The 26,315-nt window shown below is 38.8% G+C and overlaps 1 protein-coding gene and 1 pseudogene across 1 annotated transcript; one reads left to right on the top strand and one right to left on the bottom strand.

Annotated features, from left to right (window-relative positions):
* Positions 1–7,295: 7,295 nt before the first annotated feature.
* On the bottom strand, positions 7,296–9,261 carry LOC129761966 (uncharacterized; annotated as a pseudogene).
* A 3,429-nt stretch (positions 9,262–12,690) lies between these two features.
* LOC129778469 (zinc finger protein 729-like) lies at positions 12,691–15,257 on the top strand. The gene is made up of 6 exons (XM_055785379.1): positions 12,691–12,933; positions 12,990–13,547; positions 13,616–13,705; positions 13,757–14,207; positions 14,259–14,745; positions 14,803–15,257. The coding sequence occupies exons 1-6, from the start codon at positions 12,787–12,789 to the stop codon at positions 15,164–15,166; spliced, it is 2,097 nt and encodes a 698-aa protein (XP_055641354.1). The 5' UTR covers positions 12,691–12,786; the 3' UTR covers positions 15,167–15,257.
* Positions 15,258–26,315: the final 11,058 nt, after the last annotated feature.

Below are 26,315 nucleotides of genomic sequence, written 5' to 3'. Positions count from 1 at the left end.
GGCACTAACGTTCCTAGAGGAACTCCGCCGTCTCAACGTAGCATTACTTGCGTCATTTTCATTAGTACTTAGTTGAGATTTCTATGCCAAATAACACGCCTTGAATGCATTCTGAGTGGCAAGCTCTAGAATACGCGTGACCACAGTGCAAGTCAGAGGAAATTTCTTTGAAGAAAAATTTCCCGGGACGGGACGGAATCTTGGGCGGGACACTTTGTTGAAGTGCGGGACTGTCCCACATAACGCGGGACGTCTGGTCGGTTAACCTAAACAGATAATGGTGAGACACTGGAAAAGGAAAAGTGCCATTTCATGTTAAGGTGAAGGTGGAAGCTAGCCATTGTAGTAGTATAGGTAAATCCACGTGTAAAAATGGGATAATAGTGTTTGTGAGAGAAGAGCAAAGCACACGTAAATAGATCAATTCACTTATCAGACTGTGTGGCGCTTCATTGACACGGGTCTTTGAATACATTTGAAAAAAAATAACAATGCAATACTAAAGTAAAATGTATGAACGATATGTTCCGATGAACAATTGCAAATATAAATATATATAGAAGGTGCATTTACATATGAAGTAAAATTCTGACTATACGCGATCGTAACATGAGCAAATTTATAACACATGCGAATTTGGGCTCTTTTGGTATTAACAAGTTCTTCCGCATAGTAACTCGATGTTGATAATTCCTTGATATTTTCCTTCGTTGATTGTATTGTTTTTATATATTCACGTTGGAGAGCCTTAACCCTTCTCTTCGTTGGCGGAGGCATTTTGATTGAATGTAATACTTTTCCGTTTACTGTTTTTGAAAGCATAGGCAGCTGTGGCAGTGTTCCGTGCTATGCAATACAATTTGCTTAACCAATGTTGTTGCTAAAACTTACATTATCTACCCATTAAACGTAAAAATACTATTGTATATATCAACACAATTTTATTCTATTGATTTTCATGACATGTAACGCTATGACTCAGGAGTAACATTTTATTGAGTGGTTTTTATAGCTGTTGTCTGGCATCAGTGTCGAAAAAATTAACGATTCTTTCACCAATACAAACAAAACCATTTAAAATTTAACTTTCAGAGCACTAGCTCGAGTTTTCCGACGTTTTTCACTATATAGTGCAACAGCAGATGAAAATTTAATATCTTGTGAGTAATCGATTAGAGTTTGGTTGATATTACTTGATGGGAAGTGTGCGAAAACGATCATTTTCTTGACATCGGCATTTCTGAGGAACAGGTATAGATGAAGCAGAAGATCAGGATCACGGCTACCTAAGATATCCCGGACGGGGATATCCGATTGTCTGCCTTGTGCTCTCAGTGCTCTAGAGAGCTGAGAGCGAGCAGCATGGAACCGGATACACGACCAGACAACATGCTCGATGTAGTGGTAGCCATCGCCACAATCACAAAGATTGTTTGCTGCGAGCCCAATGCGATAGAGATGCGTGTTTAGGTTGTAGTGATTGGACATGAGCCGAGATTCCACGCGAATGAAATCACGACCTACATTCAATCCCTTAAACCAAGCACTCGTCGAAACCTTAGGGATAATCGTGTGTAACCAACGACCGAACTCATCTTCACTCCACATGCGCTGCCAACTAACGAGTGTGTCCTGACGAGGAATGTGAAAAAAATCGTTATAAGCAATTTGCCTTTCAAAAAGTGTGCCTTCTGAAGCGCCCACCTTAGCTAGCGAGTGTTGGACTGAGGTTCCAGTGGAATGAAAAAGGCCAAGTTTAAATAATTAAACGGATGAATAAAAGTTTTATTAATTAGATGTGTTCACTGCGCGTTCTAACTTTTGAATGAACATGATTGTTCAAGCACACAGCAGAAGGCTGATGGTGTGCTCTCGCTTTGCTATGATGCCACCGTGCGCATACACAAGATGTTCAAATGCACAAGGTGGGTCGTTCGTTGTTCTACCCTGAGAGAGAGGAGCCAGCTCGCGTTTGTTGTGATCAAGGCGCCTCTATATATACCAGGTGAAACAATCATATGAAATGCACTTTCAGCCATATTGGAATTGCTGTCGGTATTGTTTACAAACAGCTGTCGGCGGCTCTCTACAAACTGCAGCGACGCTTATTCGAACGATGCCTACTATGTTCGGCTTTCGCAAATTTATGTGAAAAAGAAGAGATGGTTTTGTAGAATTTCATTCTCATCCAGTTCATCCACTACTCTCGCATGTGAAAATGCAAAAATGGCGTATCCTAGCAATAACAAAACAAACAACCCCCGCTCCACAAACCGTAATCCCCTTCTTATTGAAGTGATGATGTTGCTTCACCTGTTATACATTTATACAAGCGCCTTGGTTGTGATCACCTTATGTCAGCGCGAACCAGTCACGGTGAACCAAGGGGAAGTATTGAAATATGTAGAAAATTTCAACATGACATTTTTTTGCAAGACGTTTTATGTGAAAATAATGTTGACGTCGGACTACATCTTTCATTTCTATACTGGGGTGTGAGTTCAAAGCTTCGAGAACGAGAGTGTTATATTGGAGAAACAGGATTTTGAGCAATAAACCCTTTTCGCCGGTTGAAAGAAATGGTATGATAACCGCTTCATTCGAAAGATAAAATGTCTACGCGTTATATGTGTGTTACTTATTGATGCAAAAACTTGTTTCAATAGCTCAAAAATTGTTTTGAAAGCAAGCTATTGAAATCACAAAAATCTGTATATAAGTAGGTGCCAGCTCCACTCAATTATAATTGTACAGCGGTTAGATCATTTTGGAACAGTTACTGCTGCAAAAAAAAAACAAACTTGCTGCTGTGAAGAAGGCGACCAGCAAGAAGAAAGCTGCTGCTACTGTTGGTGTGGCTGCCCGAAAGCAAAAGTCAAACAAATCCTCAAAAATCGTTGCAAGCAAGCCGAAAACGCCGAACTCATAAAAATCAGTAGCAGCTTCGAAAAAACCTACCATCGCCACACATAACGCACAACACGAGAGAAAACAAGATAGTGTTTTCAGCAAATCAAATCCAGTTCTTTTCAGAAAGAGTTTATCAAATACTGCGGTCAAATACATTCTTTTTGTAATTTCTTCGATCAAGTGCGATCAACGTAAGATTACATCTTTCGAGCACTTATTAGGAGTACAATGAATCTTGAGAAAGACAATTCATTCCTGCTCGACACTCGCACAAAAAATGTTCACTCATCAATGTCACAAACGGGAAGTGGGTGTTGTGAGGGAGGGCAGAGTGAGCGCAACATTTATGCAGACTGATTGGAAGCGACAGATATGTTGTATATGGGAAATGGTATACAAATTATATCACACATAAAGGGGAGAAAGAATCCTGATCCTTTTAGTCTTTTGGACAAGACTATTGGTTCACCTTCACTATCGGTCAATTCGATTGGATCTTCAGTGATACTATTGCCTTGATTAAACCTGCATGTCAAATTTGAATATTGCATATGAATGGTCCATCAGTGATATCAAATCAGGAATATCATGGCAAAAATGATGAGAGACTGGTAGTATAATTCTCATCTTCATCCGAATGCCTGTTAAAAATGCAGACACAGCATCCTTTTTAGTCAACCTAGTATTATTTCCATCGGACACAAACAAAATTCCCTCAAAATGCACCTGAAAGAAATGAATGTTGATTATTTTCATTGGAAGATTAGCTCTTATTTTTTGTATTCCACATACACACTGGTTTTTTTTACGCGGGAGATACGTATCTCGTAAAAAAACCGCGTTAATTGGAAAATCCGCGTAAAAAAAACGCGTTAATTGGAAAATCCGCGTAAAAAAACCTGGGTGTACGCTGCATTTTCAAATTGCATCGGAGATAGACAATCATCGCCCACATTGCAAAAATCGATTCGTCGAGCGAAAAAGTCACAAATGGGCCCAAAACACCCATAAATTCACACAAGATCTCCACCGACAAACAAATCATAAAAGTCAGTTTCTTCTAATTTTGGATTTTGCTTTAGAAATCATCGAAATAATTCTTTAGGACAACTATATCGAAATTATCAAAAGTAAAAAATGTTTGAATGGGCCGATGCCGCTAGAAGCCATGATGTGGGCTGACCTGGTACATTTTTTATTATTTCCTACATGATCAGTGTTCAAATTTTTACCCCCCATATATTCCTGTTAGACGCAGTCCTATGTCAAAAATCAAATCGGGGATAAAACGCACAAATGTACTCACTAACAAAGGTTCACGTCAAGTTTGAACACTTTTCTCATAAATGAATGACAACAACTTGCTTGATTGAAATTGTCAGTTTGGAATTTTCTTGATGAGAATGCGTAAAAAGAATAAGAAGAAAACAAACTATCTGTCATTCAGCTGGCTCCTCTCTCTCAGGTTCTACCAACAGCGAGTCCGCTTTCTCATTCCCCGGAATCGAGCAATGAGAGGGAACCCATGCTAAGGTTATCTTGAATAATTTTTCGACCAAAACACTTAATAGATGTCTTATTCTTGTTAGGAAATAAGATGAGCGTTAATCAACTTTCATTGAGCGAATTGCCTCTATTGAGCTGAGACTGTCTGAAAAAATAAAATAATGGTCGATGGGCAGTGTTTCAATGATCCCTAGAGCATAGTATAGCATAGTACTTTGTTCTGGAAGCCAATCTACTTTTTAGCTCCTATTTGACGCTCGAATCGATAACAAATGAGGACACGACTTCGATTCTCACCTAGTGACGTGCTATAGTCACGCCATTCGCCTACGGGAATACTTAAGCAATCTCACGTCATTCGCCGCGTAGAATAAAGGGGATTGATACGATCTTCTAGTATGCCTGCTAAAACCTCAAGCCTCATGATGTGAGTTGAGGGGCATACACCTCAACGCAATACGGATACAAAGATACTTAATTAGCTCGAGGTGTGTTTTGGCAGTTGATTGAAAACAGTTTCTGCCATACTCCATCACAGAATAGTTGTTCGATACAATATTTTAAGATCCTCTGGATAGTAATTGTACGGAGAAAGTTTATTCTCTGTTGGTATTGACGTAGGACTACGTCTTTCATTTCTATACCGGGGTGTAAAATCAATGTTTCGAAAACGAAAGCGTTACGCCGGAGACCGAGATTTTGAGCGTTAATAGCTCCTAAACAGTTGAACGAAATGGTATGATTAACACTTCATTCGGAAGATAAAATGTCTACGCGTTATATACCTGTTACTTTTTGATCCAAAAACTTATTTCAATAGTCTTAAAATTGCTTTCAAAACAGGCTATTGAAATCACCAATCGGTATATAAGCGAGCGCCGCTCGGAAATCCACTCAGTTCTAATTGAACAGCGATTGGAGCATGTTGTCGCTGTTGTGGTGAAGCTCTTCGTTTATCATGAAAGCGCGGATGAACGGTGTCACCAAGAGCCTGTTTGTGCACCTTAGGCCGAAAGGGAATCCATGAGGAGGAGAGTGATGCCACAAACGGTTCCGCTTGAAACATGCGAGCAGCCAACACACACACACATACACGCGCGGAACTATTTTCGTTTGGGTGCCATTCAGCATCGAGAAATTTCCGGAAAGATTCAATCGTTGTTGAAAAATAATCTGCCAGTTCCCCTGAAAACTGAAAAATATATTCATGCGAAAGAGTTCATTTTAATGTTTTCTATCCATGTAACACTGTGACCAAATATTTTTCAATTAAGTGCTATTAACAGGTGGTTATCGAGTTAGCATTAACCACTGGTGGGCTTCGAGTATCGAGGAAAATCGGGAAAGAACTAATCGTTGCTGAAAAATACTCTGTCAGTTCCCCTGGGAATTGAAAAATACATTGATGAGAAAGAGTTTATTTTAATGTTTTCTATCCATATCACAATGCAACCAAATACATTTGGTTTTGTGATTTTTCAATCGATCGCAATTAACAGGAAAGCTTCTGAAAATTATTCTTTTTCGGCGAGGAATCAAGGGATCGAGCGATTCATTACCTAGCCTGACCTAACCTGAAAGACATGCAGATTGTTTGGAACTGTGAGGTAGGGCAGAAAAGTCAGGAGGCAGGAGGAGAATAAGAGAAGGTGACCAAGAGAGTATCAGCATCGATAAACGGTTCCCCGGGAAGACATCGAAGCAGCCGCCACACACACACATACACGCACGGATTTTTTTTTCGTTTGGATGCCATTCAGCATCGAGAAAATTCCGGAAAGATTCAATCGTTGCTGAAAAATAATCTGCCAGTTTCCCTGGGAATTGAAAAATACATTCACGTGAAAAAGTTTATTTTAATGTTTCCTATCCATGTAAAACTGCAACCAAATACAGTTGGTTTTGTGATTTTACAATCAAGTGCAATTAACAGGTGGTTATCAAGTTAGCATTAACCACTGGTGGTGGACTTCGAGAAGAATCCGGAATGATGTCATCGTTACTGCTAAATAATCTGCCAGTTCCCTTGGAATTGAAAATTATGTTCAAGCGGAAGAGTTTATTTTAATGTTTTCTATCCACATAATACTGCTGCGATCGAATACATTTGGTTTTGTGATTTTTCAATCAAGTGCAACTAATTAGCAGGAAAGCATCTGAAGATTATTCTCCCCCATCAGTAGAATATTTTCGTATCGAATACAGTTCGCGCGCGCAATGGAAAATGTTTCGCATCGCGAAAATCATATAATTTTCAATTATTGCTCAGTCGCCGAAAGTTTCAAACTCAAAGAGTTCATTCGCCTCTAGTTTGCCTTCCAAATTTCCATCGTAAACCACACCTTCTTTCGATTCAGTCACGGACAAAAAGCATACTTAAGCGATATTGGTGGTGGTGGTGAAACGCATTCATTTTTCGTGAGGACATCGACAAGACAACATCGTTACTGAACGAGTTGAACGAGCTGGACGAGCTGGACGGCGAGGGATCAAGGGATTCATTATCATTAAGAGAAGAGGAAACGACCGAGAGAATACCAGCATCGAAAATTGGTTCCGCTTGAGACATCGGAGCAACCGTCACACACACACACACATACACATACACGCGCGCAACTCTTTACATTTGAAAGATATCGCTGCTGCAAAATAATCTGCCAGTTCCTCTTGGCAGATATAAAAACATGCAAGCGAAAGAGCTCTCGTTTTCGAAGTGCCTCAAATATTCATTTAGTCATTCATTCAGAATGGATTCAGATTCAACTTCAAACAAATGATCACTGAATCAACGATAGTCCTACGTCACCATTGCGGTTATACCATAGATATAACCCACTTCCTGTTTTTTTTTACTCAGATACTTAATATAAGTGCATTTGGAGTAGAACCAGACCCCAAGATACTTGAATGAAATGACATGACTGATCGGTTTACCCAAAAGAATTTTATTCTAATAGAATTTCATTATTATATAATAAATATCAATCTACAATAATGACGTATAATCTTTTTCTGCAATGTTCAGTTGTGACCTCCGATAAAAAATGCATTTGCTCAGATATGTTTTTAATGCTGAGATTTCTTGTTCCGATGTTTTCGTCTTATCCTGCTGGCACTTACCTATTTCAATAGTTGTCAGTCCGGGGAAACCATTCGAGATAAACTCTGCTGGCGAAGTAGTGGCAGTTGGGGGGACTTCCGTGACAGGTGGAACCAGCTAAGAATTGAACTTCATCGTTTAATAATTGTTTTATATTGTGCATATAATGAAATACCGTATCGACATCAATAATTATTTTCTTAATGCTCGGGCAGGGTGGAATTAAGCAGTTTGGATTCAATCCGATACATTTCAATCTTAGCTCAGTAAGATTGCCTAGCAAACTGAGATCGTTGAAAATAGACGTGTTCCAAATAGCCTACGGATGGTGAATTGTGTTGAACCTAGTATAATAATTTGCAAATGAAAAGGTACCCAATCAACCAATGATAATCGATGTAGACTCTAGGTTTTTGCAAACTGCCGACACAATGCCGTTGTTGTTGAAGTTATTAATTCCAAAACGGAAGCGATCCAGTAGTTCCAGGGTGATCAATTTTGGCATTTTTCTCTGAATTTGTTCAAAAAATGCTTCTGGGCTATCGATACGAAGCGATAGGCAGGTCAGATGGTGTAATGATGGAAAGCAACAAGCCGATATAATCATCGCTGGCTCGACTCTCATCTTGTGCAATATCAGTTGAGTCAAATTGCTCAATCTTGATAACAGAGCGAACGTTGTTCCAGGTACAATGTTAGTATCTAAACTAATGACCTTCAGTTGGCTACAATTATCTGCTATGGTTTGTAAAGTTTCAACACCGATAGCGTTATCGAAAAGACTTATCTCTGTAAGGCGAGTAAAACATTCAATAAGTCCACGCACTTGGGTCGTTACAATTGCATTGTTAATGGGATAGAGAAGACGAAATTTTCGAAGAGAGGGAAATTCTTTTTGGCAGAAACTCAACTGGTCACGTTCTAGATAGCGGGCATCTATAGACAAAGTTATGAGCTGTTTCGAGAAGTATTCGATAACGTTCGGAAACCCTTTTTATCCATCTTCCAGTGGTACTCCTATGCTTTCGATGTTGGGGGCAACAATAGACCAGTTAAACCAATCTTCCTCCAAACTATGCGTATAAAGACAAATAATTTTCAAATGACTGAGAATCGGCAATTGAATCCCGTTCTCGACGAAATCAGAAATTTCAAGTATCGTTCTTATTTCAAGTCTACGTACATTCTCAATCTTCTTCAATAGTTGTATCAAATAATTGGATGACATTTTGGTACGCAATATTCTTGCATCAGCATCTTGTTGGAAGCTTAGTCCATATAAGGTTTTTGAAAACTTATCTAAAATCTTTAGTAGATATCCTTCTTCATCGTCGAAGCACTTCAAAACAATGTTGCGATAGCTCCGTGAACTGTTTTCCAAACAATGCCAGAAATCCCGTGCAGATTGTCGTGCACAGTTTATATCCAATAATACATCTGCGATGGCTTTTCGTGAAAATGCAAAATGCGACCATCTACGGCTAACAAGAGATGCGATTTTGCGATCTTCGATGTTCAAAAATGATACAACTATTTCAAAAACCTGAATGAGCAGACATTATTAATTATTACATTGTTTTTCATTATCCAATGTATGTAACGTACCTCATCTGGCAAATCATCAATTACCATTTGGTAATTATGTTCAACACATTTAAGTTCGCAACAGACCATGCTGCTCCTTTTTATCTCATTGTTTTTCTAACCAAATGAAGAACCGGCATCTGAACCAGAGATGCCGGATGTCTTCGAATATCAAACATTGATCAAAATTATAGATAAATTATTGGCGATCTAACGTACAAATCTACACCTAGGTGGCGCTGCGGTGAAAGTGATGATGGTTTTAATTGACGAATTTACGTTAGAATTGCAACCAGATGGCGCAGCGAGTAAAATGATGTTTTGTTTTTTTGGTATTGGCGATCTAACGTACAAATCTACACCTAGGCAGCGCTGCGGTGAAAGTGATGATGGTTTTAAATTTTGCCATGTGAGCTTATGGAAGGTTTGTAGTTCTTTCCATAAATTACAATGTTATAATCATAAAAGATTATTTGATTGTGATGAGTTTGTAAGAAATTTAATTCTGCGCAATTTTATATATATCATGTTATTTATTTACCTCTTTCAGTAGTGAAAACTATGAAAATGTTGACAATGGTTGAATTAAAGAATGAAATTCGAGAGCACAATCAAACACAAGTAGAAAAATGTACGATTCCTGCATGTGAGAACTACCTTGGAAAGCCTGGAAGTAAAATATACGTGATTTGTTTTTGAGTTTTAGGTTACATTAGCATCATTTTCTTAGTTCAAAAACAAAATCCAGATATCTCACCGATCGTTTACGTTTTGCGTTAGATCGCCAATTGACGAATTTACGCAAAACTGAATCAGCTCATACGACATCTACATTAGAACTCAGAACCACAAAAGTGAGGGTGTTTGTTTATTTTACGCACTGAAAAGCATGATTCGGTGGTGATTATACATTTTATTTTAATTTAGATTCTTTTCAGTCATTGAATGTCGTCAGTATATGGTAAGAATGTTAGGGCTTTGTATATTTACGATGGTTTCAACACGCGATTGAACCAGTGTCATTGATAATCTTCGAAAATTTTGAGTTTGATAATGCATACCGGTTATTGATACTATAGATAACTGCGATGAAATCGATATCATATCAAATTGGCTGATATCATTGGTTATGTAGGGACCGATACGAGAAGGATTTGCAGTATTTTTAGCGCAAAACATCCTATTCATCGTTTACTTAGTTGAAAAAAGTCACAGTAGGGTTGTGTCCGAGACACGACCGCATAGTTGACGTAGGATTCCGTTAGACTATCTGTTGATTTTGGATAAGTTTGAAGAATTACATCGTTAAAATCTTTGATAATGATTTGGTGACCCTCAAAAGGGCCGTTTTGTTTGGTTGTTGGGTATTGTTTGTTCACCCCACCGAGTGATGATGACAGAAAGATGGTAAACAGTCGTTGGATGGTGCGTATCAGATACAAGATGCCGAAGTGGAATGAGATATGATGACCCTAGACGAGATGCCTTCTATGTTATGTATGAATGAAATAGAAAGAAAACTCACCAATGCAATATAAGATAATTACCAATACCGGGCACAATCATCATTTTTTCTCATCAGTAAAAACATGTTACTTTAATATAGAGAAAAAATACTTGAAATGAGAGAGGTAATTTTCTTTTATAACTTTTACTTTCTGAGTGTCTATTCAACCCAATGTGAATTTTGATGGTTTTGATGTCTCTGTTAGGGAACACACCTCGGTAGGAACAAAAGTTTCCTCTACTTTCATGTATTCGCAATGTCGCTTTCCCCCAGGCAGCTTGGTTTAGATGTCTCTGTTAGGAACCCGCCGCATGTGTCGTCAATTTCGACCAATCAAAAGTGGGTATTTCTGTTAGAATAGGGGTTGAGATTTTTCAATTGTTCGATAGTTAGTTTCATGACAAATATTATTTTTTTCAATTGAAAAAATTGTTATGGGGTGCCGAAATCGATTGACGCAAAAATTTCATCAATCCAACAGGAAATGACTGAGCAATAAGCGTTTGAAATTGGACAATTTTTACGATTTGTTCGATTATATTTCATATATTTCAATTTGTACCCCAATATGTTCCAGAAAGACGTAATCCTACGTCAAAAATTAAACTTACAATACTTATAACAAGCCATCCCGCGTAATATACATAGCACATTGTGAAATGATGATTTTCTAACCTTTTCAGCGTGGAAAGAGTACATGAAACCGGGAAATTTGAAGATAAATTCGGATTTTTCTAGAAAATTTGCCAAAAAAAAACAAAACATCCTCAAAAAAACAAAACATCCTCATTTTACTCGCTGCGCCATCTGGTTGTAAATCCAACGTAAATTCGTCAATAGTTGACGAATTTACACAAAGCTGAATCAGCTCATGCGACATCTACATTAGAGCTCAGAACAACAAAAGTGAGGGTGTTTGTTTATTTTACGCACTAAAAAGAAAGATTCGGTGGTGATTATTCATTTTATTTCAATTTAGATTCATTTCAGTCATTGAATGTCGTCAGTATATGGTAAGAATGTTGTAGTTTTGTATATTGACGATGGTTTCAACACGCGATTTGACCAAAGTCATAGATAATCTTCGAAAATTTTAAGTTTGATAATGCTTACTGGTTATTGATACTATGGATAATTGCGATGAAATCGATATCATATCAAATTGGCTGATATCATTGATTATGTAGGGGCCGATACGAGAAGGATTTGCAGTATTTTTAGCGTAAAACACCCTATTCATCGTTTACTTAGTTGAAAAAAATTAAAGTTACAATACTTATAACAAGCCATTCTTCGTAATATACATAGCACATTGTAAAATGATGATTTTCTAACCTTTTCAGCGTGAAAAGAATACATGAAACCGGGAAATTTGAAGATAAATTCTGATTTTTCTAGAAAATTTGAACGAATTTCGTACCGAAAAAAAAACATCCTCATTTTACTCGTTGCGCCATCTGGTTGTAAATCCAACGTAAATTCGTCAAGTGATCAGCGTGAATTTTTGTAAGTAAGTAGTGACATCTGTTTATGATTTAAATATGTAATCGATCCATAGATGAATTGGCGATCTAACGCAAAACGTAAACGATCGGTGAGACGTCTAGATTTTGTTTTTGAACTAAGAAAATGATGCTAATGTAATCTAAAACTCAAAAACAAATCACGTATATTTTACTTCCGGGCTTTCCAAGGTAGTTCTCACATGCAGGATTCGTACATTTTTCTACTTGTGTTTGATTGTGCTCTCGAATTTCCTTCTCTAATTCAACCATTGTAAACATTTTTCTAGTTTTCACTACTGAAAGAGGTAAATAAATAACATTTTATATATAAAATTGCGCAGAATTAAATTTCTTACAAACTCATCGCAATCAAATAATCTTTTATGATTATTACATTGTAATTTATGGAAAGAACTACAAACCTTCCATAAGCTCACATGGCAAAATTTAAAACCATCATCACTTTCACCGCAACGCTGCCTAGGTGTAGATTTGTACGTTAGATCGCCAATAGTGAGTGTAAAGCAGAATCCAGCATCCAATGGTAAACATATTGACAATTCGTATATAAAGAATAACATTGTTTACCTACAACGTTCGAGCATTTATTTTTGTATTCAATATATGCAGCAAATTCAATTCGTCTGGGATGAATATCTGCTAGAATCGGCAGAATGGATGGAGGTTTTGCTGAGATTGAAGAGATACGACGTCTTCGTTGCCGATTGTGTTTTCATGCAGCTGAAGGGTATCAGTTAAATGAGATATTTACTAAAACGGACGATTTGTCCAAAAGAGTCTTGAGTGCACTGGGAGTAAAGGTTTTGTTGTTGTGATTATCAATGAGAGCGCTTCAATAATACTATATTTATTCCAGATTAATCGAAGCGAGAAGCAGGCAAAAATATGCACGGTTTGTGCGACAATTATTGATATTATTCAGAGTTTCCAGGCGGTATGCAAACAAACAAATCAGTTGCACAACAGTCGGAATAACTTCCTTTTGTATGACACGTTTTGGGATAGCCGGGAACAAGACGCAGTGAAAGCGACTGAGAAAATTATACTTAAACATCGCTCAAACGTGGACAACACAATAAGCGGAACGATCGTCATCCCAAAGCAGACAAAAATTGAAACTAATAAACCACTATTGATAATCGAAAGGGCAAAGAAGAATGAGACCAATGAAGAAAATGAGAGACCACGATCGAAAATGCTTAGAACAGAAATAGTTATTTGCGAAGCTATGATTAAACAGGAACTACTGGATAATAGCTCTCAGGTGCAACTCCAGCCGGAATTGGAAGAAGTGATGATGAGCGATATCGATATTGATGGGAGCGATGTGGATAGTGATTCCAGACCAGAAGAGCCCGATTCCGCTTCGTCAGTTCCAGCTTGTGAAGGAAAACGTAACGAAGAGGAATGTAAAGTAAGTTTGCAGATATAGGTAATATCCTCTAAAAATTTGGGAAACTAAGCTATCATTCCATAATTTAGCCCAACAAACGGTCAAGAATTAGGAAGTCTTCAATACCTAGTGAAAATGATGGAAGTGATCCGCATACCATGGAATCTGACGATGAAGATGTAGTGAATCTCAATATATGAGGTTTATATTCTATAATATTTGCCTTTTAGCATAGAAAACCACGTCGAAGAGCAAGGACATCAAATACATCACAAAAAGAATATGACAATGAACATGAACCTAAGGTACCGGGTAAGAGAGGGCCACGTCGCAAGAAGGTTCGAAAGTCTGATCCGAGCGTTTGTGACATTTGTGGCCAAACAGTGGCCCATTTTGTTAAAGAATCTCATCATAATCAACATCTCGGAATACGTCCGTACAAATGTGACTATGATGGTTGTGGGCGTTCATACTTCTCTCAAAACGATTTGAGAACTCATAGTAAACGTCACCAGATTACCTATCACGTGTGTGAAATTTGCGGTCGTAACATAAAAGGCGTGGAATGGTTTCGAAGACATGTTAAAACGCATACTGAAGGTCCTCAATTCACCTGCGAGGTTTGTGGCAGTAAGTTTCGAAGGAAAGCTCAACTTCAAACACATATGGTCACCCACACGGGTAAGAATATAAAGTATACATGGTTTTACGATAAATAATTACCCTGTTTAGGTTTGACCCCGCATGAGTGCGAAATTTGCGGAAAACGATTCGCATTAAAATATAATTTAGAAGCTCATGTCAAACGCCATCGGAATAAGGAAGATGATGGAAAGGCAAATGAGCAACAAAAGGATGTACCAGAGAAGCGTACATGGAAATATTATGTAAAATCGGAAAATTCCGGTAGAAAACATCACGTTACATGTGAAACATGTGGGAAGCTAGTCCATAAGCGGGAAATTGAAGGGCATGTGAACAAGCATCTGGATCGAAGACCCTACTCCTGCGATGTACCAGGCTGCACGCTTGCTTTTTACGGGTTGCGTGGAATTAAGGAGCACAAAATGGTTGTACATTCAGACAAGGTCCTACGCTATGAGTGTAGTATTTGTAATCGTTCAATCAAGGGAGCAGGAACCTTTAAACGACATGTGATGATGCACAATTCCAACATGAAGGTTGAGTGTCAATACTGTGGGAAGAAATTCACATCCAAGTGAGTGTCCTTTAGTGGGAAGTTCGTTTTTTTGTTATTGTGTTTCTGCATTTATAGGAGCTACCTCAAAGCCCACGAGCAAAAACATTCCGGCGAGCGTCCATTTGTTTGTGAAATTTGCGGACGGTCGTTTGCTATGAAGCCCTGTTGGAAAATGCACATGAAAACTGTACACAACCAAGATCGGCGGGAACCGATGCGAGTTCGTAAGCGTAACGATGAAGAACAGCAAGTACACACTGAGCAACAAGCCGCCTCGAAGGACGAAGTGTTGCAGGAGAGTATATCCGATCAGCAGCAATATCTCCAACCACAGTTGCCATCACAACAACAACAACAGCAATTGTTATCACATTCGACTGCGACAGAATTATCACAGTATACAATGTCGGATTCGGTTAGAACGGATTATTCATATTAAGCAACGAAATATGCGTATCTAATTGTTCTTATTAAGTTTGAGCTTGAACTCAGAAGAAATAACAAAAAAAAATATTTGTATTGCATTATTGCACGAAAATTTTTTATACGCTGTATATTATTTTGAGAAAGTGATTTGAAAATAATGTCCACAAACTAACCCGCTGAATGTTATTTTTAATGCTGCAAATCAGAGATCTAATTGTCAGAAAAAAAACACTGTTCTTTTAGCAGTTTTATGGTTCTATATCTATTTTATGAACATCGCTTTGAAGCTGAAAGTACATGTTCATTTCAATTCACTCCTAACAAATCTATAATTCTTTAATCTCTGCTCACAAATTCAGTGTTCAGCGTTGCTTTGGAACCCTGGTTATTTGATAGCAATTCACTAAGAATCTACAAAATTGCATCATATTAATTTCCAGCTAATATCCTTTGACATTCTTTACTCACATATTATTGTTATAAAAACGCACTACATATTAGGTTGTAGTATATTCATCACCACCTTAATGCTTTTCGCACAGAAGAGATGCCTCATCAGTTCGTGGGCTTTGCGGACGACATCGTAACAACGGTAATCGGCGAGACGCTCCAGGAAGTGGAAATGTTTTTTTTATTCCATTTATTTATTTAAGGCTAATTAGCATTTTAGCTGTAACAGAGCCGAATTTTAATCGTGTACATGTCACATGGTTATCATATCTATAATTAGCACATTACACAGTTGCCATTCGCCAGTATTCCTTCTATACCATTACATATGGTACATTCACACAGTAGCCATTTAGGCGTAAGGGTATTCTTTCTGTTCTTCCATTATCCAGTTGGACACCACCGGACAGCGGAGACAGTTGTTTTGATCATTGTTGAGTTATTTATAGAACAGTAGCCCGATGTGTCTGGCAGAGCAGAGCAGTTGTATGGATGAATCGATCTTATTTCGACCGTGGATCGATCTCCATCGCTGATGATTGTTGCGTGGACGTAGCTATTCTGTAACAACACAAAGATGGTTAATGAGGGCCCTGAGTTTTGAACTCACGATCGATCGCTTACTAAGCGAACGCGCAACCAATGTGGCTACGGAGACCCCCTAGAAGTGGAAATGTTGGCGATGGAGGCAGTAGACACGATGGGTAGCTGGATGGAAAGTGTAAAGCTCCAGATGGCACATCATAAAACTGCGGTGCTGTTAGTGAGCAATCGCAAGGCAGTGCTGCGGCCAGAAGTCTCGGTCGGAGGATATATCGCTTCGAGGTGGGCAGAGAAATACCTCGGAGTTATGATCGACAACCAGCTAAACTTCAAACAGCACGTCGACTATGCATGCGGCCTGGTTGGCGGCTCTGGAAACCCACTGAAATCGGAGGAAGCTGAACAGGACATTCCGACTCATGGCCACGCGAGTCGTAAGCGCCTATAGGACCATTTCGACAGAAGCTGTGTGATGATTCCCATTTGCATCACTCTGGCGGAAGACAGCGAGTGCTACAAACGCAAGGTAACCAGAGGTATCCGGAAAACGATGAGAGCGAAGTCGATGGACAAATGGCAGCAGGAATGGGATACAGCAGAGAACGGCAGATGGACGTATAGACTGATACCTGTTCTATCGACCTGGTTGAACAGAAAGCACGGTGAGGTTAATTTTTACTTGACGCAGTTCCTGTCTGAACATGGCTGCTTCAGGCAATATCTACATCGGTTAGGGCATGCATTGTCACCCCTCTGTCCGGAGTGTGGAGATATGGAGGAAACACCGGAACACGTCGTTTTTGTCTGTCCCAGGTCCACCGCAAGGCGCGCGGGACTACCTGCCCTTTATGCTGGGAATATTGTGGAGGAAATGTGTCGTGACGAGGGCACCTGGAACGCTGTGTACAATCGTAGACATCATAATCGAGCTACAGTGGAAGTGGAGGGTCGACCAGCATGCTGACAACGCTTGACCTGCGAGGACTGCTTTAACGGATGGTACCCCACGAGAGTAGTTGTGACAGAGTGCGCGTCATGTTGGAGCCACTACCTAATCGCGACATGTTGAAGGGCAATTCCCAATCGGTACACGTTTCGACGGGTAAACGGTAGCTTGTGCAATGGATGAGCGTTGAGGAGATCAACGAATTGTAAACTAAATATTGAGAAAAAGGGTACGATCAACGCTAAGTAAAAGTTTATAGATCGGATAGGAGGGATATGAAACAGGGACACAACGAAGGAACCAGCATTAAACGTTGACATCGGCGTTTCTGAGGAACAGGTATAGATGAAGCAGAAGATCAGGACCACGGCTACCTAAGATATCCCGGACGGGGATATCCGATTGTCTGCCTTGTGCTCTCAGTGCTCTAGAGAGCTGAGAGCGAGCAGCATGGAACCGGATACACGACCAGACAACATGCTCGATGTCGTGGTAGCCATCGCCACAATCACAAAGATTGTTTGCTGCGAGCCCAATGCGATAGAGATGCGCGTTTAGGTTGTAGTGATTGGACATGAGCCGAGATATCACGCGAATGAAATCACGACCTACATTCAATCCCTTAAACCAAGCACTCGTCGAAACCTTAGGGATAATCGTGTGTAACCAACGACCGAACTCATCTTCACTCCACATGCGCTGCCAACTAACGAGTGTGTCCTGACGAGGAATGTGAAAAAATTCATTATAGGCAATTTGCCTTTCAAAAAGTGTGCCTTCTGAAGCGCCCACCTTATCTAGCGAGTCCGCTTTCTCATTCCCCGGAATCGAGCAACGAGAGGGAACCCATGCTAAGGTAATCTTGAATAATTTTTCGACCAGAACACTCAATAGATGTCTTATTCTTGTTAGGAAATAAGATGAGCGTTTATCAACTTTCATTGAGCGGATTGCCTCTATTGAGCTGAGACTGTCTGAAAAAATAATATAAAGGTCGATGAGCAGTGTTTCAATGATCCCTAGAGCATAGTATATCGCACCCATTTCTGCGACATACACGGAAAAAGGATCTTTGAGTTTGAAAGAGGCACTGGAATTTTCATTGAAGATGCCGAAGCCAGTGGACCCGTTTATGTATGAACCGTCAGTAAAGAACATTTTATCAGATCCAACTTTCCCATATTTTTCCGAAAATATCGACGGAATAACATTGGAGCGTAGGTGATCTGGTATTCCATGGATTTTTTGTTGCATGGACAGATCAAAAATGACAGAGGAATTGCAAAAGTATGGGAAGCAAACTTGGTTGGAGATGCCTGGTGAAGGGTGCACGTCGTGGGTAAGGTACTCATGGTATAAAGACATAAAACTTGACTGAGGAGTCAGTTGTAGTAGATTTTCGAAGTTATCAATCACCAATGGATTCATGATCTTGCAACGGATGAGAAATCTGTAGGATAATTCTGTGAACCGAAGAGTAAGCGGGGGTACTCCTGCCAAAACTTCTAGACTCATCGTATGTGTCGAATGCAAACACCCCATGGATATACGCAAGCAACGATATTGTATCCTCTCCAGCTTGAGAATATGAATCCTGGCAGCTGATCGGAAGCAAAAACTGCCATATTCTAACACTGACAATATCGTTATTTTGTACAACTGAATGAGGTCTCCTGGATGGGCACCCCACCATGTTCCGGTTATTGTTTGGAGAAAATTGATTCTTTGCTGGCATTTCTGTTTCAAATACGCAATGTGTCTCCCCCAGGTACATTTAGAATCAAAATATACACCCAGGTATTTGAAAAACATAGAGTGTTGGATCGTTTTGCCGGATAGGTAAAGCTGGAATTGGGCGGGTTCGTGCTTCCTAGAAAAAACGACCATTTCAGTTTTCTCCGTAGAGAATTCGATACCCAGCTTGAGGGCCCACGTGAACAGATTGTTCATGGTATCTTGCAACGACTTTTGCAGAGCGACGGGATTAGTACACGTGATGGAAATAACTCCATCGTCTGCAAGTTGTCTCAGCGTGCAGTCTCTAGTTAGACAATCATCCATATCATTGACGTAAAAACTGTACAAGAGGGGGCTTAGGCAGGAGCCTTGCGGTAGGCCCATAAAACGAGAACGATTTTGAGTTGCCATGAGAGAAATTCATGTGCTTTTCTGACAGTAAATTGTACAGGAAATTATTCAGAATTGGTGAAAGTCTACGATTATGAAGCTTCTCTGAGAGAATTTCCATAGAAACTGAATCAAATGCCCCTTTGATATCGAGGAAAACGGAAGCCATTTGTTCTTTGCGAGCAAATGCGATTTGGATTTCAGAAGATAGCAGCGCGAGACAATCATTCGTCCCTTTACCTCGGCGGAAGCCAAACTGCGTATTTGACAGCAAATTGTTCGTTTCGACCCACTTGTCCAAACCAAGATGGTGGAGTTAACAGGTGGCTCGTAATTTTCACTATTTAGAAAAGACGTATGAGGAATGGCAAGACGAAAAGTTTGGATTTGTTTATGTTATTACTTACGTTGGTATGGTTACATTTGATTTCCTCGAAGGTATTTGAAGCAGTATAATAAATAAACAGTTGTCGTTGAAAATAGTAACCTAGTAACCTTTATGCATATGCTTCCGCCAGCTGGCTCGGCTAATGTGATTCAGGGAGTGCTTTGATCGTGGTACCGCCACTGGCGCATAATTTGCAGCTTTGTTTTTTGTGCTGGTTCATAACGACAATCAACCGTGCCGGCGAAACTGTAGTCAATGTTTAGTGTTGTTTGGATACCATCTATGTAAATAAGTTCAAACTTACGGGATACGTCCGAACGGCAATTCTGACATTACGTTTTACCTTACACTTCACTTTCCTTGGTCCAAACGAAGTAGAATCATTTTCTCTAACAATTTGCGAATACAGGATAACATTGCAATCGCAAGCCGGCTTGTTGGGTTTTCGTATGGCTATCACTCTCACTTGTCTCCAGTCATGCAGGACAATATTCAGCTCCAGAAACTTGTTGAACAAGTTCAGCAAACGCTGTTTTGCCAAGTCGGGAAGATTCTTCAACAAGTTGAATTTAATCTTGTCCGACCCCGGAGCTGAATTGTTACATGAGAGGAGGGCAATTGAGAATTCTACCATAGAAAAATTCTCATAATCGCATTGGAGCGGAATATCGCGTACGACGCTTTGTGCAGGAACAGAATCGGGACAAACCTTCCTTGCAAATTTGAAAATCCAACGGTCAGAGTATTCCTCACTTTCATTGGTATGGTTCCAGCCACGCATTCTTCTAGTCGTATTCCAAAGAGTACTCATAGCGGTCTCCCTTGACAAACCATTGACGAATTTCCGCCAATATCCACGCTTTTTTGCTTTAATAAGACCTTTTAGTTTCGCTTCTAGAGCTTGGTACTTTCGAAACAATTCCACTAATCCAGTTTTCCTGAATTTTTTGAAAGCGGATGTTTTTTCAAGGTAGACCTTTGAACACCCCTGTCCCACCAAAGTGATGGAGGACGACGTCGGAAAGTGGTAGCCGGTACACGTTTCTTTTGAGCTTGAAGTGCGCTATCGTAAATCAAACTTGATATAAAATTATACTCTTCAAGGGGAGGAAGTTCATGCATCGAAATGATTGCTTCAGATATTAATTCTGCAAATTTTCTCCAGTCAATATTCTTCGTGAGGTCATACGCAATATCGACTGACTCACTAGATTTTGATTCATTGGCGATCGATAAAATTATTGGTAGGTGATCACTACCGTGGGGATCTTGGATTACCTTCCATGTGCAATCCAGGGATAATGAAGAAGAGCAGAGAGATATGTCTAGCATGCTTGCCCGTGCAGGAGGGTTCCTAGCCGTATCCTAGTTGCTTCCCCAGTATTTAAAACTGTCATGTTGAAGTTGTCGCACAGATCATAAATCAACGTGGCACGGTTGTCATGGCTAGTCAGCGTTGGAAACTCGAGAAGTGCAAAGTACTTCATAATCATTTACTGCTGTTTTGCATCAAAAGCAATGTGATAATTGGGTAATTTGGTATCAATTCAAAAAATCCGATAATTTTTAGAGGTTTTCAAATAGGTTTTAAAAATAATCGAACAAAAAAGCTTAACTAAAATCCCCTAGAAGGGCTTGAATTTTTTCTCATTTTTTCATGTCTGAAATAGCTTCCCGCGTTCGGAATGACAAATTCGGATGGGTTTCAAAAACCGCTTTGCTGATTCGTCCGTGATATCTGATTGTTCTTGCAAACGTAGATAGTGGGCATCTGTTAAAAAAAGGAAGAGATAATCAGATTGTTTTTCAAAACAAAATGTTTTTTTCCTTCGGTGGAGTGTCCATCTTACCCGACTTTATTAGTATTTTTTTTCATCAATATTTTTGAAGTGAAAATAATAAAACTTCACCGCTGATTCGATAAATTGTAAGAAAAGTGATGGTAAAACACCCACGTAACGAAAAATACCCCAAAAAACTACTCGATAAAAATGAGGACCATATTTTCTGCAAACCAAAATATACGTCGAGCTGCTCTTTGTAGATTACTTTTTCTTATCTTATTTACAATTTTAACAGAAGGGTGTGCACAGTAAGTGCCAAAGGTATTATATTGATACATGCAAATTAAAAAAAATAATTTATCAACTATGCATATGGGGGAGGGTCTTCGTAGCCACATTGGTTGTGCGTTCGCTTAGTAAGCGATCGATCGTGAGTTCAAAACTCAGGGCCCCCATTTACCATCTTTGTGTTGTTACAGAATAACTATGTCCACGCAACAATCATCAGCGATAGAGATCGATCCACGGTCGAAATAAGAGCGATTCATTCATACAACTGCTCTGCTCTGCAAGAAACATCGGGCTGCTGTTCTATTAATAACTCAACAATGATCATATCAACTGTCTCCGCTGTCCAGTGGTCTAACTGGATAATGGAAGAACAGAAGGTATACTCTTACGCCTAAATTGCTACTGTGTAAATGTACCATATGCAATGGTATAGAAGGAATACTAAAAAATAGCAACTGTGTTATGTTCTATTTATAGATATAATAAACATGTGACATGTACACGATTAAAATTCGGCTTTGTTACGGCTAAATGCTAATGAGCCTAAAATAAACAAATGGGATAAAAAAATTATACATAGGTGTTCAACTTTCCCACCCTGTCCGTCTCCCCTATATGCTCTCTCCCAGTTTTCCGAAAAACACTTACACATGTCCACGCGATGTGAAAATTTCATGTTTTTGTTTGAACACGAACATGTTTTTCGTTTGTGTTGGATGTCTGTTCCAAACACGAACAATGATACACAAACATAAACATGTGTAAACAAACACGATGTTTATAATTCAAAAACAACGTGTACAAACATACCACCCGTTGTCACAGTATTCATTGTTTTCGTTTCGTTTCTTTTCATGCACGGGATTTATTTGTAGAGTATTTTTTCACAGAAACTAACTAGAAATTTAGTTCGTATTGCAAACGTTACATGAACTCAGAGACTATGAATTCATGCACATTTTGCAAGTTTTATTAAATAATCCATAGCTATTTCCCGTGAAAAGAAAACATTCTATGAATAGGAAGAAGCTTTCTATGATTTTTTTTCTTCGTGCATGTAGCCAATTGAAGTCTGGGAACCTGAGTGCACAGCGGGGCGACGTCATACAAATACTGACCAAATAAATAAATACTCAAAAATTAGTTTTAGATGCAGTTTCAGAAAAGTTCACACCTATTCTTGGTATTTTGATGTGGGTAACTAAACATCACCGCCACGCTCTATTCAATTTAAGTACTTGTTCAAAAAGCAGATAATAGCTGATGTTACATAAATTCAATTCATAATTGATGCGTGGACTAAATAATGATATTTATTGTGAAGAACTCTGATATCAATTGACGCTTATTTTGTTCAGAATAGATAAAGGTATGTATTTGATTTGCCCAAAATTTTAGATGAAGCACCCATTGTCATGATAAATGCTTCCCTTTCCTTTTCATATGAATACTCCAACACCCCGTGTGATGAGTGATGGTGGTGTGGTGTCCAGGGTTGCCAACTATAATTTGAAAAAATTAGGAAGAATGAAAACAAAAATCAGGATAAATCAGGATAGCTCATATTGGGTTGTCCGAAAAGTTAATGTCGTTTTTTGGGAAAACAAAAACATCATTTTCAAGCAAAGCATTACAATTTAATGTCATATTCCTAGTTCTGTTTAACAATCTTTCGCCATGTTTCACATAGCTAAAATATTCTATCCTCCATGTATCCACATGTTTGCTTCCTCGTCGAAAACTGCTGCGAGCCATACATGTAAAAAACTGGTTGCTTGGTAGTAGCTCATAATACAGAATTCATCCCAACTCCCACCAGAAACAGAGTATATCTTGCTTCGGGCGAAAACCGGATAAGTAAAAGAATTAATAAGCATAGTATAAATCCTCGCATAAGCGGATATGCTAGTGTTTCGCCTGATTTTTTTTATTTTTTTATGAAGACATTATGAAATATTTGAAGACATTTCAGTATGCTAACGTACGTGGTACGAATGTATTCAACAACAAAGCGACTTTCATTACAAATTCTGAAAAATTCTGAAAATGAAGTGGTCTTCATACATATTGTTTCTAGAAGACATTAGCTCATTTGCGCTTGAGAATTCGAATGATTGTGACATTGTATTTCTATTATTTTGGGTCTATATTATACAATAGATTAACCTAGATTTTTCAAACGATGACTTCACAAATCGAAGGAATTCTGATTACATACCGTCTCACTAATTAGTTTTATGGAAATGTTTTGAATTACAATAAAAAGTTCAAAGCTTAAATAAACTAATTGAGTTCCGTTTTCGTGGAATAACTGGGGCTATATTCACTCAGTGAACGGTTTATCAAGCCAATTATCATTTCTAAACTCATAAAATTCAGTTCGCAGTTGCGCAATATATCCTTTGTTCAAATTTATTGAAATAAATTTAAAAACCTCAAGGTAAGTTTAATAACAAGCGCTATATAACCCCATTTAGAATAAACATCGAAAAAAATATCAAACTTTGTCCAAAAGTAAGTTATGAATTTTAGTTTCCTCCGTTATGATGATGAAGATATTCGAAGACATTTTTTCGTACCATGTGAAGACATTTGAAAAAATCACCTAGCATCCCTGTTTAGCGCTCGAATCAGGGATGCCAAACGTAAAAAAATGTTTCTATTTTTGAGATATTTTTGGAAATATGCGAAGATATTTATAGACTTGAAAATTATTGGAAAAACAAATAAAACCCTCATTATTTCTGACACAATTTCTGAAAACAAAATAACAACGATTTCGTTATTTTGTTTTGCACGTTGGCGGGGCACGTTTTCTCTTTGAGATAGTTTTCTTGAGAATCTTTACTTATCAGGCACAATTTTCATTCAAAATTCACTCACAACTATCAATAAAATTATTGTTCTAAGAAACAGAATACATATTCGATTTAAAAAAGTACGTTTCCATTCATTATTTAAATTTTTGACTCGTATTTATTCCACCTGCAAATCTACTATCATTTTCATTTCACAAATTGGTACACGAAGCTGCTGGCAAGGCGAAATAAATAAAAAAAAAAAATCTTTCAGACTGCCATTTATAGCATCACATACTTCCGGAATTATCGTAGCTATAGATGCTTTAGAGATTCTCAAAAATATCGCCAACATTCGGAACGATATTCCAGAAGAAAGGCACATCAATGTCATTTTTCAATTCCTTTTTTTGCATCCAATTCCTGGCCCAAATCCTTTTGCTTTTCTGCTTTTTTGGATAGAACCTCCAGTTCGAAGAAATTCAGCACGAAATATTTTAATACACGGTCAGCGTGTATTTCGCGATAGTATTATATAATGATAAATGCAACTGAAAACTGCCAATAGAGAAATCGATTTCGGATCGATCATCTGTCAAATTCGAACCTGATTACCGTTTCTGACTATTTGATGGACATCAGAAAAATCACCTGGCATCCCTGGTAAGCCCATGCTGTAGTATCTAATTTCTCGCCAGCAGCTCACACTGTGTGAACGGACAAGGCGAGTCAACCAATTGTCAAGCGAGTTCACCGGTCCAGTAGCTGCTCACTGTCAAGTCAGCTACTAGCAACGTATAAATGGGCCTTTAAATGTGAAACACGGAAGACTGCTCTCAACCAAGGCGCCTGTATACATGCCAGGTGAAACAATCATATGAAATGTCAGAACCGCCGGCGGCTCTTTACAAACTGCTACGACAATTATTCGAACGATGCCTACTATGTTTGGCTTTCACGAATTTATGTGAAAAAGAAGGGATGATTTTGTAGAATTTCATTCTCATCCAGTTCATTCACTACTCTCGCATGTGAAAATGCAAAAATGGCGTATCCTAGCAATAACAAAACAAACAACCCCCGCTCCTCAAACCGTAATCCCCATCTTATTGAAGTGATGAAGCAACACCTGTTATACATTTATATAAGCGCCTTGCTCCCAACCATTCAATTTAAGGTGAAGGTGGAAGCTAGCCCTTGTAGTAGTATAGGTGAACCCACGTGTGAAAATGGGGTAATAGTGTTTGTGAGAGAAGAGTAAAGCACACGTAAATAGATCAATTCACTTATCAGACTGCGTGACGCTTCATTGACACGAGTATTTGAATACATTTGAAAAAAAATAACAATTCAATAATAAAGTAAAATGTATGAACGATATGTTCCGATGAGCAAATGCAAATATAAATATATATAGAAGGTGCATTTGCATTTGAAGTAAAATTCTGATTATACGCGAGCGTAACATGAGCAAATTTAAAACACATGCGAATTGGGGCTGTTTTGGTATTAACAAGTTTTTCCGCATAGTAACTCGATGTTGGTAATTCCTTAATATTTTCCTTCGTTGATTGTATTGTTTTCACATATTCACGTTGGAGAGCTCTAACCCCTCTTTTCGTTGGCCGAGGCATTTTGATTAGAGATGGGTAAACCGTTCACGAGCGGTACGAAAGAACTAGTTCGCCGAAAAGAGTGAACGAGCGGTCGTTCTTTTTCAAAGAACGGTAGTTCTCCCCACGAACTGATTGCGAGCGAACGGTATGTGAACGAACTGATTCCGGAAGAACGGTTTGCGAGTGAACTGTTTGAGAGTGAACTGATGGAGAATGAAC

The sequence above is a fragment of the Toxorhynchites rutilus genome, chromosome 1 (genome assembly GCF_029784135.1).
Source record: "Toxorhynchites rutilus septentrionalis strain SRP chromosome 1, ASM2978413v1, whole genome shotgun sequence".
NCBI lineage: Eukaryota > Metazoa > Arthropoda > Insecta > Diptera > Culicidae > Toxorhynchites > Toxorhynchites rutilus.
This window is presented reverse-complemented; position numbering and strand designations above follow the sequence as displayed.

Bases quoted from the DNA above. Each gene is read 5' to 3' on its own strand.
- LOC129778469 (XM_055785379.1), top strand. From the start codon at position 12,787: ATGGATGGAGGTTTTGCTGAGATTGAAGAGATACGACGTCTTCGTTGC. The intron at 13,548-13,615 runs GTAAGTTTGCAG...TCCATAATTTAG, and splicing joins GTAACGAAGAGGAATGTAAA to CCCAACAAACGGTCAAGAAT. The intron at 14,746-14,802 runs GTGAGTGTCCTT...CTGCATTTATAG, and splicing joins GGGAAGAAATTCACATCCAA to GAGCTACCTCAAAGCCCACG.